Consider the following 14,834-nt stretch of genomic DNA (forward strand, 5'->3'; position numbering starts at 1 on the left):
ACCAAGCTGTGGCTCCTGAAACAGTAAGTCTCCAAATTTCAAATATTTCTAAAAGAACTCAAGCAGAGCACCTTAAAGGACCTAGGATCACACAAACTACATCAGGTTTTAAGAATAAGTACAAGAGGATTATAATGACCTAGAGACAAGTGCTGCTAATTATTTTTAATCTAATAAAATACTGAGAAGGTTGACTTAAGTTCAAAATGTACTTTCATTTTGTGTGTCCTCAGAAGGGTTCCAAGACCATACAATAGTCAAAGATTAAACTAAAACCCACCATGGAGATTTCGACTTATTCATGACTACTGTGAAGTCAAAATCTCACAGGGATCTCATTTATTTAAATGTACTCATTGAGCACCTATTACCCATCCTGGCACTACTACACTAAATTGTGCAGATACAGCAATGAACAAAATAGGACTAGTCTCTTCCCTCTGGAGCTTACTTTCATTACTGAATATTAATTAAACTCTGAGATTATTCAGTAATATTTTTATTCATATTTATTTCTTAGATTTTTTTTGTTTGTTTAAACAAAACATATGGAATCTCCATTTTTCCAGCCAAGTTTTCAACCAATAGCCTCAGCTTCCTCAAAAAAAGCCACTCATCCAAGGGATCTGGTAACTACATGCATCAGTGTGTGTGTGTGTTGGCTAATTTCTTCATGATTAAAAAAAGCCTCCTCCTTCAAAAAAAGAATGGGTTATCTAATTTCTACATCGCTTAAGAAATGCACATGGCACAGTATACACACTAACAAGGCTCGGAAGAAAGCTAATGTCTGCTTGTCCCAGAAATAAATAAGCACGCAGCTAACATCAAAAGAGCCAGAAACACACACTGCAAGTGTGAACACATATTTGATTGCAGGACTGTGTCTTTCCCAGGGCTGACCTTATAAATTAAACAGTGTAAATCTCAAGGAAGTGTTTTCTGAACGTCTAGATCCACTGTGAACATTAGGATGCCCTTCAAATTAACATGTCATGTTGTTAGCCTATTGTTGGACATAAACTGCTTCGTTACTGGTGACTGAGAAAACAGACACACACTGGTACTAACACACAACTTTTTAAAATAATGGGAGGAATTATTTAAAATCTCGGGATGTGAAAATTTAAATAAACAGATTTTTAAACTAGGATATTGAGTCTGCAAATGGAAGAGCCCTTAAAAATAGTAAATAAAGCTCTTGACTTTGATGCTTAGAGGCATGATAACAAGAATACCCAATACTCTGGAAGTAATATCTGAATGCACTATGCTCCCAGGATTTTGCTAAATCATAAGTTCCATAAGGGCATCATGTTTATGTTCTTTTCTCTTGTTTTATAATCAATGCCTGGCACTATGTGTATTTTTGGAGTTAATTAGTTAAGAAATGAATACATAAATGAAATAAAGATATGTATTCCAAACTCATCTCTAGAAAGTATGAAAGATTAATTGGGAAAGTTAATGTCTATAACAAGGATAAGATGAAGGTAGAAGGAAAGCACTAACACACCTTACATCTATTTACGAATCTGAAACAACGTAAGCAGCTTTACTCACTCAGAGTGTACAGAAACCCAAAGTCACACATATTACAGAGTTCTCTGCTTCACATTACTGTCTGTACATAAAACAAGGATATTGCTTAATTTTTTAAAACTAGAAGAATGTCCGATTTCATTTTAAAAGAAAAACGAGCAACATGTTCTCAAGTGGATTGTTTCCCAGTTGGAATAGAGAATAGTACATATTATAGTGGCATCTTTCATTTGGAAGCCGCTCCATCAAAAATCATGGGAAATGGGGTAATACTTAGCAAGGACAAATAAATGAATTGCAGTAAAACCATCAACAATATCAGCATCATTGAGAATTTTAAAATATATTCAGTAGATGGTATAAAACCGGTATGAAACATAAGAGTAAACAGTTTGAAACAAGTGACCAAATTAAAATCTGTGGTTATCACATCTACCAATACAGAATCTGCAGTCTATGATCTTACAGAACATGGTCTTGTTCTATAACTGCCCAAGGTCACCACAATCATTCCCAACAATTCTTGGGTCAGCCCTCTGGATACTTTCTATCATTTTCTCACTATTTTTTCCCCCCGTATGGCTTACCTGTAGTGTCGGGAAATCTCTTCTTCCACCTGGGTAATGAAATCACATTTGGTACATGAGTGTTCTTGGCTTTCCTTGACAGCCGGCTGCCCATCTGATCCTTGCAGGTGACTGCCTTCTTGTTTGACGTCCGATGCTTGGGACTCATGCACGCTCTCGTAATGAAAGAGGAGCACGTCCACGTCAGGGGTGGAGAAGGAGCACTGGTGGCACTGGTGTTTGACTCTTGAGCTTCCGGCCGCCCCCGGAGACAAGTGCAAAAGCAAGAGCGCACAGTGGGAGCAATTACTTTTTCTACAAGCAAATGGATAAGTAATTTCTCCAAGGTGCTTTTCTGGGCTGCAAAGACCTCTGGGACAGAATGGACAGTGTTTAATGGTACACTTATGAATGTTATGGAGCTGTTGATAATGACGGAGAAGTGGCCCCACTACAATAACGTCGGGGCCATGGCTTTTGGAATATCTGAAGTCGCAGAACTGACAATTGTAGCTCGTGACCATATTATCCTCTGCTCCCTTGCTGGAGAAGTCCTTCTTCTTTGCCCCACTAGAGCCCTTGTCTGCCTTGGTCATTGGCTCCCCTTCTGCACTTTTGGCTAGATCATTCTGATTAATGACAGAGCCCCTGGACAGCTTGTCATTCAATTCTGGGTTAAGGCCACCTGACTGTGCTCCTCCATGCTGCTTGCCATAGTGTTCTAGCAGCTTAAGTGAGCTTGATGACTCACAGCTGAAACTACAAAATTTACACCAGTAGTAACTGGTGGCCTCTGTACCATTTTGTCTTGAATCAAGGGGTTTGATGGGCACCGAGTAACCAACAGGCGTGTCATCTCCTGCTTTGACTGTGATCTTGTCCTGCCACTTTCCCAAGTCTCCGGAATCACTGGACCGAAGTGCAGGGATGGATTTGTTAGAGTTCTTCTCCGAAGGTTTTGCACCCTCAGAGGAGGGGAGAGAAGCTTTTATTTTGTTCGGGTGAGTCTGAAGAAAATGTTGTTCTAGTTCCGTTGATGAGTTGCCCATGTAAGTGAAATTGCAGAATTTACAGCGGAAGTACTTGGTGTTTCCTTGGCAATCTGGTGTTTTCCGTCCAATGCCAATGAACGTTCCACCTGAAGTAACCTGGCATGGAAGAAATGGATGTTACTTTAAAGGTATCATTAATTCAGTGCTTTTTGTGGGAGGGAGGAGGTGACACTGCCAAGTATCCCACATCCAAAAATACAATAGTACTTCTGCTTATTATGAAATCACTTGAATAATCAGAGCCAAAGAAATTCACTCTTCACTACTCAATAGCAACTCTATGAGAGGCTCATTATGCAAAACATTTTTGGCCAAAGTATCTGATGAAAGTAAGTTATAAAAGTACTATAACTAATGCAAAAGATTTAATAATATATACTTTTTTAAAAAAAAAAACAACCACACAAAATGGTTTACGGTTAAAGCCCGAGCATGCACAGTTAGACTGAAAGTAAAATGAAATCATCGGTGGGCTTGAAATTTTGGTGAAGGAGGATCGATGTAAGGAGTTTAAAATGTTTCCCAATCTAGGACAAATGAAATAAAGAAAACCTTCCAGGGCTTTATCTGATTAAGGCTCTGTCTCATAGAAAAGACTCAGCCCCTCCCATGAGCAGGTCATGGGGACAGTCAAGGGCCAAAATAAAATAATTTCACCCTAAAAATCACCACAGCTCTGTTTTCTATCCAAAATTATAAAATTGCGTATAGTGTTAGGGCAATCAAGGCCTTCAAAGGGCATTTTATCTAAAACTCTTCTCTGGGTGCAGCACATCAGGCAGCATAACTAAGTGCCACCACCCAGCAGCCAAAATTCACTGTTTAAAAGAGTTTTTGATAGAAATGCTCCAAAGGGGGAGAAATTTCCTCTTTCAACAATCAGGGAATTTTTGAATTTTTCCAGCAACCAGATGTAATAGATTAAGCACGTGGCATAATAGTGTTCTTCCTTCTTCCACAGCTGCTCAAAAATGACATGTGTGATCACTGCTCACATCCAAATCACTCCATGAGAAAAGTCTCAAGCATCTCAAAATCATTTAAAAGATTCTACTTAATATGCAAATAATATTCCTTTAGCGCACCGGGAGACACAGTTGTTCTCTACTATACAGGACTAAGATGGAAGTCCCTTCTGTCACTTAAAGAGAGGTGTGACCTGGATCAAATGACTTAACCTCTCTGGCCAACAGCTTCCTCACTGGGGGCCACCTTTAAACTTACTTCCAATATTACAGTTGGAGGAAATGTGCATGAACACATCAACAGCTCATTTACTGTACATTAAGATTAATAAATTATGAAGTTCTCCCACAGCTGTTCATCGAAGGATGACATTCCACTTTAAACAGTGTCTATATTCACCATGGCAAACACCCAGATTGCAGTCTGTTGACAGCAGAGCATTATCTAAAGCAGAAGGGCAAGAATGGGGGCACCCTCCCAGGCAGCAACCTGACCATTAATCACTGGTGTAAAGGATGTCAAAGCCAGAGGACACAAGATAAGTCTAACACCATTCTAATCTAACACTTTAGTGACCAAAGCAAATAAAATGTGCACTGAAATGTAATGCATAATATTGCAAAATTCATCCATTTCCCAATTCGCTAGAGGTGAGAAGAACCTTGCTTTCAAAAACAAAATGAACCTTTCAATGGGATGCCACCTACTCAGGTACTTGGTTCAGGAACTTCAACTTGAATCAAAAGGAGCAAATTCAGAACTATCCCAAGCTTCTCTAATGTGAGCAAAGAAAGCTAGTGTACAAACTCTAGAACTGGAAATTTGCTTCTCTGAGCTACCGCATTGCTTCAGATTTGCTGAGTTTCTTCCTTAATAGAAAATGTTTTTAACTTCTGCTTGTAGAACAGGGATTCCTGAGAAACCATGACACATCATCACTATTTCTTTGATTTTGCAATCTTCAAGCCTCAGGTTCCATGTCCACACCATGAGGGCCAAGCAAAGAGCACATACAGTCTTAAGAAAGCCCTAAACTTATGAATTTGAAGGGAATTTAAATTATTATGAAGCATCACAACATCCCTTCCAGTATTTGACATCAACTTGAAGAGTCAGAAAATCCACACTAAGAAAGACTAGTGTCAGGTGAAAAGAACATTTCATACCAAAACCCGCCAATAAATCATTTTGGTCTGGGATTAACTAAGCTACTATGAAAACTGCATTAAATCTTTAAAGTTGGCAGTGTCTATGTGTCTAAAAGTTGTGTCTTTAGCCAACTCCATTGTTTAGGATGCTTTTAATGGTTATATACTTTATGCTGAAAAGTGCCTTCAGACTACCCACTGCCCTTTCAAAAACCAACCAAGCAACCAAATAACACAAGGATCTAACTTAATAGCAAGAACAAAAATACTGACACTTGTACAGATTATCTATTTGCCTTCCTGGTAAGTAGCAGTTAATCATATTAGTATTACACATTATTAAAAGCTAATATAATATTAGAATTACACATCATACATATTATAAAAGCCAACTTTGGAAAACATAATTACTCAGTGTTCTATTCCTTTTCTCTTTCCAAAATAAGGTTTTAAGGTTACATTTGTGCCCATTTCTACGCTATCTCTATGAGAGATGTACCTTAAGTCATGGTGAAATATGACTGTTGTACAATATATCATTTAACTGAATTCTGAAATAAAATATAATTTATTATTTTAGGACACCATACCTAAGACTAAACCATACCCATTTCATGTTCATGACCCACAAATGCTGACTTAAAACAATTCTTTTCTAGGTTAAACCCAAATACACAGCAAGAACAGTTAATGCAAAATCAATGTTTTGCAGCAACAGTTTATTTAATCTTCTTGCCGGGAAACAGCACCTACACATTCAGAGAATTATTTCAAACTTTCCAAACGGTTGAACCCAGCAAGGAATAGAAAAACTTATTCCCTAGCTATGGCTATACTAAAAAGAGATCACAGCAGAACAAAGAGTATAAACTTCAGTCTTTCTTCTTTTGCTAACCAGGACTTTAATGATAACCCATAATCCAGTAGTGCCTTTGATACAGATATCCACATTTAAAAATTCCCATCAAACTGCAAATTCTGTTTGGACTAAAAATTACACCTATTCATTCATCTACTTAGTAGCTACTGGGTATTTAGCTTGTGCCAATCTCTGTGACAGACATCAGGATACAACAGTGAAAAGCTAGATCACAACTCTGCTTTTAAATTACTTATATTTTAAGATCAAAATTTGTAGGTGGGCTTCCCTGGTGGCGCAGTGGTTGAGAGCCGATGCAGGGGACACGGGTTCGTGCCCCGGTCCGGGAAGATCCCACATGCCGCGGACCGGCTGGGCCCGTGAGTCATGGCCGCTGAGCCTGCGCGTCCGGAGCCTGTGCTCCGCAACGGGAGAGGCCACAACAGTGAGAGGCCCGTGTACCGCAAAAAAAAAATTGTAGGTAAAATCCTTTATTTATTTGTATGTAACTTTACTTGCATTTGTTTGCTCTCAAGGGAAGTTCTCAAGTTAAATCCTGTAGAAAGACACACTATTTAACCCTCTGGCATCTCAGTTTCATCATCTTTGTGGCTATAAATAATATTGTACACTTTGCCATTTTATAGGATTCTCGTGAGGATAAAGTGAGAGAATCCATCCAAAAAGTGATTTGCAAAAGTCTACATCACTGCTGTCCAACAGAACTCTGAGTTGATGGAAATGTTCTGTAGTCTCTACCCTGTCCAATATGGCAGCCACTAGCTAAGTGCTACTGAACACTTGAAACAGAGCTAGTGCAACGGAAGAACTGATTTTTTAAAATTTAATTTGTTGTTTTAATGAATTTTTCATAAATTTAGTTTTAATGAATTGAAATTTAAATAGCCCCATGTAGCTGGTGAATACCATATCAGACAGCACACTCTACAGTACTATTCACATGAATGGGACTATTATTTAATGAAATGAACTATCTCTGAATTTCTCCCGCCAATGAAATGAAAAGACTAAACAGAAGGGGTAGTGGTAAAGTCAAACTCAAATACTTGTCACCCTTAGTATTCTTAGTTGTAAATGTAAAAGTTAAATTCTGTTGTTACTAAGCTAATGCTTCCATTTACATTCCTCCTTGGACTGAAGGAATGGTATTACATTCATCTTTGGAAGTAAGCAGGAGCTCGACACACTTTGGTTGAATGAATGAACTAGTTATTGGAGATGTGAAATCTCCCACTTATTTGGGCTACGGGAGCTATACTAATTCACGGCCCTATTATCATTGACTCAACCTGACATATGGGCTTCTTCAAAAAACAAGACAAATTGCATCTTTCAACCCAAAAACAAACGACTATGAGGTCATTCACTTGTGAATTAGAGCTATACAGGAACACTCAAGATACCTGTTAAGGCATGAAAAACAACAAATTTTAAGTTGTTTTTCACTGATTGAGGACTATGATGTCTTTTTATTCTATTTTAACCTCAGTTCTAAAAACTCTTCCTTCCATGTAGTTTGTTCCATGCCTTTCATTTATAATTTATCTACATATGGCTTTTCACAAAAATGTTTCACTATAGAAGTAAAAAATATAAAAGGTTGGCTTTTTTTCAAGGTCTTTAACCTCAATTTAGCTCTTTCCTCCTAATAATATGGAACAAAAACTAGTAAGAATAGTATCTAAAAGAATATGTCAAAGGGAAAGATCTTTTAAAGCCTCAGAACTCTTAAAATGACACTTTAGCAAATGTACTTATTTTCAATGGAACAAAAAGAGTTGTTTGAACTAAACACAAACTCTTCCTCAGATGTGGTTCATATTCAAGGACTGTAATTGATAGCAACAGAGACAATTAGGAGGGTACTAATTTAAAAGGACTTGAGGTTATGGGCTGATGGTCAAAAAAAGTAAAACCACAACTGTAAAAAACTAAGTTGTTAAAAATCACTGTTCAAATCCTGAAGTCACAAATAACGTGGAGAAATCTGTCAGGGCCAATCTTGGCTGAAAATAACTAAATTCAGAATCAATGTGCTAATCTACATAGGGAATGTTTCCGTGTTGTACAGTTCTTTAAAACACATTGCAGAATATAGAGTGTGCCTCAACGATGTATCTTTGACGGAAATTAAGTATTTAAAAAGTTCAATAACAAATCTAATTAAACATCAGTCAGCTCAGTCACATGCTATCATAGCCTATTCTTTGTGTCACTGGTATAAATCCCATATACATCTTTGTCATTGGATTTATAAGAGCCAACTAATTTTTGGGGGGGTGAGGGCAAAACCTAAATTGGTAGAGGTGCAAATATAAGGGTAAAATACTGCTTATCCTTAATTATCTACATTTTTATAATAAATGTTTTGTATTACAATAATAAACAGTCTATCCCAAACTGGTTTTCTTATTTTACTCAGCATAATATCAATCTAATTTTCTATGGTTATTTGGTATTTGGACAAATAGAAAACGGGTAAACCTTAAAATCAGTCTCACTAATTTAGAAGGTAATCTTTTAGGGGAAAATATGCAAAAGAAAACTGAAAATGCAGTGCAAGTGGATGATAAGACTGAGTACATTATCCACAGCATTCCTCTCATCCAGCTGATCTGCCATTGCCGCTGGCTCATAATGGAGATAAATAATAATTGCATGTTTGTTCTAAAGAGGGTCTTAATGAGAAAACAGAGTTGAATCACTGTGGAACATCCTTCCTCCAGGGAAGGGTGATTTGTGGCATGCCTACGTATGTGCCAAGCACTGGGAGACACAAGGAAATGACAAAGTCCTAAACCCCCAACGTGTCTGCATTTTAGCGCATAAAGTTCCCAGGTAAAGAGATGACAACAGTGGAATACGTGCTTCTGCTGAAAGCTGTACCAAGTTCCATGACCACATAGAGGAAAAGCACCTAACCTACACTGACTGGTCCACAAAGACTTCCGGAAGGAGGTGACAACTGAGCTGTGGACAGATGAGTTGGCATTTGGGATGAGCCTCAAAGGCAGTGATCTCAGAAAGGTTTTTCAGGTGCAGAAAACAAAACGAGTAAAGCATAAATGAGGATGAAACAGTGCAAGTTGCTTTCAGGAAGTGTGGAGGAAGTTTGGGGGTGAGAGAGAATTTGGAAAAGTGATGTCTTCATAGAGAGTCTACATTGACTTATACAAGTATAATTAAAACGATCTACTTTTTTTATAGAAAGTAGACCTATACTTCCTACAAAACACAGGAAGACAGATCTCTAAGTGGAATTTCTAAAAATTAAAGAAAGGAAGGAAGGGAGGGAAGGAGGAGGGGTAAGAAAAGAGATGGAGGAAAGGAAGGATAAAGAGGAAGGAGGGAGGAAAAAGAACAGAAAGAAACAGAAACCAAAGGAAGGCAAGAAGGGGGAGGAAGGAAGGAAGAGCAGATGAGAAGAGAAAGAACAGAAGGGAACAGAAAGAGAAAGTAAATAAGCAAAGAAGCCACTAAGAATTTACTAAGTAAACATTAAGGGTGGTGCCGGGGGGACCTCCCTGGTGGCGCAGTGGTTAAGAATCCACCTGCCAATGTAGGGGACATGGGTTTGAGCCCTGGTCCGGGAAGATCCCACATGCCACGGAGCAACTAAGCCCGTGCACCACAACTACTGAGCCTGTGCTCTAGAGCCCACGAGCCACAACAACTGAACCCACGTGCCACAACTACTGAAGCCCATGTGCCTAGAACCCATGCTCCACAACGAGAGAAGCCACCGCAATGAGAAGTCCGCGCGCCGCAACGAGCTCGCCGCGACTAGAGAAAGCCCACACACAGCAACAAAGACCCAAGGCAGCCAAAAATAAATAATAAAATAAAATAAATTAAAAAAACAAAAAAGGGTGCTGCCGGGGAAAGGTTAAAGAAGGAAAGACAGGACAAATCACTCCATTGTTTGGAGAGAGATACAAATCAGAAAGACATACAGGAGAACTGACATTTCCAGCCTGACGGACTTGAAAATGGGAGTCTAGAAAAAAAGGAGAGGAACACAAAGTTGTTGTAGGGAAGGAACTAACAACTTTACTTCTACACAAGTCGACTTTGAGATGCCAGTTGGAATACCGAGGTGGAGCTACCTGCCCATCAGCTGGAAAAACAGGTCTTAGAACAAACCATTGTTTATTATTAAGATTCCCAATAAGTTACCGGACTCATGAAAGAACGCAGGTGTTCTTTATCTTACATCAACAGGTCATCTAAATATTAAAGGAGAATTGCTGGACAATTAGACTCTCTTTGCATTCTCAAGCCCCTCATGGTAGCCCCCAGTTTCTTCACTTTCAGCGTCTGGGGACCTCACACAGCTCTGAGCACGGCTGGGGAATGAGTACACTCAAGTTAGACAATCTAAAAGTATTCTGAGTTCCTCTGCCTCCACACCCATTCCATTACTTACTCAAAGGCAAAGAGTAAAACCTTAACTACCCAGCCTTGGAGAACATAAATGGAAGCTGGGTGCATCTCCTTAACACTGAATATTCATAGAAAAACCAACCTAAATTGTGCCTAGTAATCAAAAGAGGGGAATACAATGCTCAGACCATCTACTGAATCATAAAATCCTAAAACAAAGTCCTTCAAACAAGGGGACTATGAAGTAAATCAAATACATGGATGAAGTGTCCCTTAATGTGGGGATAAAACATTTCATCCTTAATTGATAAAATCAAAATTTGGCCCTTATGCACTCTATCAGAACTAGTTTCTGCAGCCAAAGTACCAGTGAAAATGAATCACAGTAATTAAGAAAAGACAAATCAGCAAAATTAATTCTCTTTTCAATGATTTCAATTATAAGCTAGTAAGTTCAAATAAGGCAGCATTACACTCCAGGGTTTGGATAAGAGATCATCTCAAAGGAATCACTGAAGTCCCCAAATTCAATGCAATTCACAGAGTATGCATCAAACAGCCCTGGTGTACCAGTCTTATATCACCTCCCTTACATGCGGCTGGTCAGTCTTCCATTGCTTTTCTAGTTGCAGTAAACTCAGTCTTACAATTGGGAAGGCCATATATCATAGTGGTTGTGAAGACAACTTTCTGTAGCCTATCTACCCTGGTTTACACCCCATTTACCCCACTTCAACTCTGTGAGCTTGGGCAGGTTACTTTCATCCCTCCATGTCTGTTTCCTCATTTTTTAATATGGACATAATAGTAGTGTCAACTTCAAAGGTTTTTATGAAGATGAGTTAATTAACACACGTAAAGAGCTTAGATCTACATATACACATAAGAAACCCTTAATAAATGCTAGCTCTTATTAGGACTGAATCCAAAATTGGGGGAAAAAACAGGACATATGTGTAATTTTGATTATGGAAGCTAAAAAATAAAAGAAGGATAGATCATATTTAAAGTAATACAGAAAAATAAATTTTCTATTTGATTTCCAATTAAAATTAAACACGGTCTTCTCTGATATTCTGAACATGCATAACATTGACTTTAAACTTTAGAATCATATGATGAAGAATTCAAGAGGTCTATGATCTAACGATTTTCAGACACAGACTCCAGGAAGGAAATCAGAAAATGAAAGAGAACTGCTCTTTTTCCTGGAGTTAGCATACTACTTATGTATCTGTGTTTCCAACAGCTGTACATATGCTATAATTACAATGACCCGAGAAACAAAAAGCACTGAATAATCTGCTGACTTGATATGGTTAGCAGAACATGCCATTTGGAGATAAAATTTTTATTGAGTTGAATAATGCTAAATTCGATTGAATGCACTGATAACCATGATTCCTTCTTCTAAACATTCTGCTTAGAGAGAAATACGGATATTCAAGAAAGTGATACATGCTCTCTAAACAATGGCAAATAGACTGAAAATCAAAGAGGGACTGACATTTATCATACTGACCCTCTTGTAACAAAGCCAGATGGAGATTTAACCATCATGCAGGTAAAAGGATTAATGAAGATGGTCAAACTATTCCATCTGGGTGGCTACATTATAAAGCTCAGCTATCTTCATGATGAAAATAACCTGGTAAATGCCAGAACATTGCTTTGCTTTTATGGCCTTAGGGTGAGCATATGTTTTATTTTGCACACTTTATTACTTGTTAAAGAGACACGGTCCTGAAAATAAGTATGGGTTCATATGCCAAACATTCCATACTCTTGAGAGAGTCTGAAGTGATTCAAGTCTCATTCACCAGCGTTTCTGAAGTGCAATTGTCCTCAACTCAGAAGAACAAAGCCACAGAACCTGCTAAGATCTACAGCTTCCCTCCTGCTCCAGGATCAAAGGAAATGGCAAGGCAAAAAATAAATATCTGGAGGTTAAAATTCAAGAAAATTCAAAATAGACCAAAATGAGATGAATGTTCTCTGGATTTTTCTTTTTTTCCAGACCAAACTGTAACCCCCTGTTCAAATGAATGTACGGGCACATGTGAAGAATCTATAAAGCTCATGGAGTTAAACATGTTGAACATACAAACACAAAAGATGACTTCCTAGCTCAAAAATCTGTTCTTCCTGCTTCTAACATGACATATTGTGCAACTCTGATAAAAAATATTTATAAAACAGAAACGCAGTGCTCCTAACTCAAACACAAGACAATCACTGAGATTCTTCTGTTAACCTTAAAATATCATTCAGGGGCAAAATGAATTTAGTAGCTGGCATCCTGTAGCTCCCTTCTTAGAGGCCTGAATAATGCAGAATAACAGGAAAGGTTTCCTTATATGAAAAGGTACCATATACATTGTGAGCATTTATAAACTTGGGCTAGCTTAAACACTTTCCCGTGGGAAGCGCAACTTGACAAGACTCCGACTTTTATAACTTGATCTGAGGGCTAAGAGCTCCCCCATAAAGATGATGCAAACACCCTAATGCACCACACATTAAGCCCTAATGAAACAGCAAAGTCCCCGTTTAACAATGCAGGCCTGCATTCAGCGATGGTTTAAATATAAGCATAATAAAGCAGATTAGAAAGAAAGAGGCTGTAATTACTTTCTGAAGAACTCAATCTCTTGTCCTATTATCGGTCTATATGTGAGCCTCAAGGGCTGAATACAGGTAGTAAAAATTGCATGAAGGGCTTAGCCACCATGCCACATCCATTAGTTTTAAAAATTTAAGCACAATCATTGATAAAATACGCAGTGGAAATTTAAAAATTGAGAAACTAACATCTGGGTCAAGTCCATGAGTCCTAAGCTAGCCATTATATTTTTCCTTATTTTTTTCTTGGTAAAGGTCTATATCTCTTCTGATTTCAGGGCTGGGTATGCTACCTCATGGTGTGTGAGGGATCTGAATTCAACAGACTCAGAAATGACTGTCCAGATTTTATGATGGCCCTTTAAAACGACCTCCATTATCTGGCCGGGGCTTTGTCGATTATGAAGTACAAAGAAACGTTGTTTGACACTATTTTTACAAATTTGTAATTCTTTGACTTCATGATGTGGAATAAAACTTACACAGAAGTGGATACCATCCGTAAAAGCATGTCAAAACTTCAATTATTAACTTCAATATATGTCAAATAATCTGAACTTGGAACTAGAAATCTTAAAATTTGTTTAAATTATTTCTTTTTCCCCAACCGTATATCTCATGTTTGCACTCAAGTCAGTTTGAATTATTTAAAACCATCCATGCCAAACCAAAATATAGATCAAAGCCACAGAGTTCTTAAGTCCTTTACTTCTGGCTTCTGTTCCTTTTTTCTTGGCCTAAAATGTCATAAATCTATCATTAACCACCAACTGTCCTGAATGTTAAAAAAAAAAGTCTAATTGCAAAAGATTAATGAATCGCTCATCTATTACTTCAACTAGCTTAAAATACAGATTGATATCAATAATTCCTGGAATGGAATGATTATTTGTCTTTAATTCTCGTATTTACCAACATCTTTATCAGAATACACACAAGCCATTAACTTGCTATCAATTTCTGACAAAACTGCATTAAAGAAATTCTGCAGTCAGCATTTTACTTCCCACAGCTTTTAGTCTCCACACAGCTCACATGCCAAGGAAAGGACCTCTCAAACGGCATTTCAGCAACGCAAACATATGTGGGTGGAAAAGGGGGATTTCAGATGCGCTTTTATTCAATTTACGCATATAGCAAAGCTGCCTGATATTTATTTCAGCATAAAAATATTAATAAGTTATTTATCTTCAGACATGTTGCTGCATCAACATCTGGTGTGTGTGTAAAGTATTCAAGATTAACATTTGGCCTAAAGTACATTTAGTGTGCTTTTCCCAAACGGAAGAAAGTTAACTCTCTTTAGGCTTCTTTTCTCTCTCCAATTGTTTCTTCGAAAGAATCAGTCACTTTTTCCATAGATCGCTGTTTTCTATTTTTAGCCATATTATTTCTCTTTGAAAAAAAAAATTGATTTTAACAAGATATCTCCCTCCGTGCGATTTCCTACCATTTCTGTCTTCTTTACTGGGCACTGCTGCGAGGATTTAGGAGACAGCAAAGTCTAGGATCAGCTGTTTTATTTCTAGTTCTATTAGTTCAAACTCAGATAGCTCCCACATCTGTTTTATTTCTAAAATCACTGCCCAGGAAAAGTGTCCAGCTCATTCTACCCAAACATAAACTTTACTATAAATAACTAGGAACCTAACAAATAACTGTTTGGGGGAAATGG

The 14,834-nt window shown here is 37.9% G+C and overlaps 1 protein-coding gene across 7 annotated transcripts in view; it reads right to left on the reverse strand.

The window, feature by feature from the left end:
* Positions 1–14,834, reverse strand: part of TRPS1 (transcriptional repressor GATA binding 1) — a 261,994-nt gene that overhangs the window by 190,489 nt on the left and 56,671 nt on the right. For all 7 annotated transcript variants that reach the window (XM_060115926.1, XM_060115924.1, XM_060115919.1 and 4 more), the window contains one exon: positions 2,130–3,256. In XM_060115926.1, coding sequence (XP_059971909.1) covers positions 2,130–3,256 — 1,127 coding nt within the window. The remainder of the gene's footprint in view (positions 1–2,129; positions 3,257–14,834) is intronic.

The sequence above is a fragment of the Mesoplodon densirostris genome, chromosome 13, assembly GCF_025265405.1.
Source record: "Mesoplodon densirostris isolate mMesDen1 chromosome 13, mMesDen1 primary haplotype, whole genome shotgun sequence".
Lineage (NCBI taxonomy): Eukaryota > Metazoa > Chordata > Mammalia > Artiodactyla > Ziphiidae > Mesoplodon > Mesoplodon densirostris.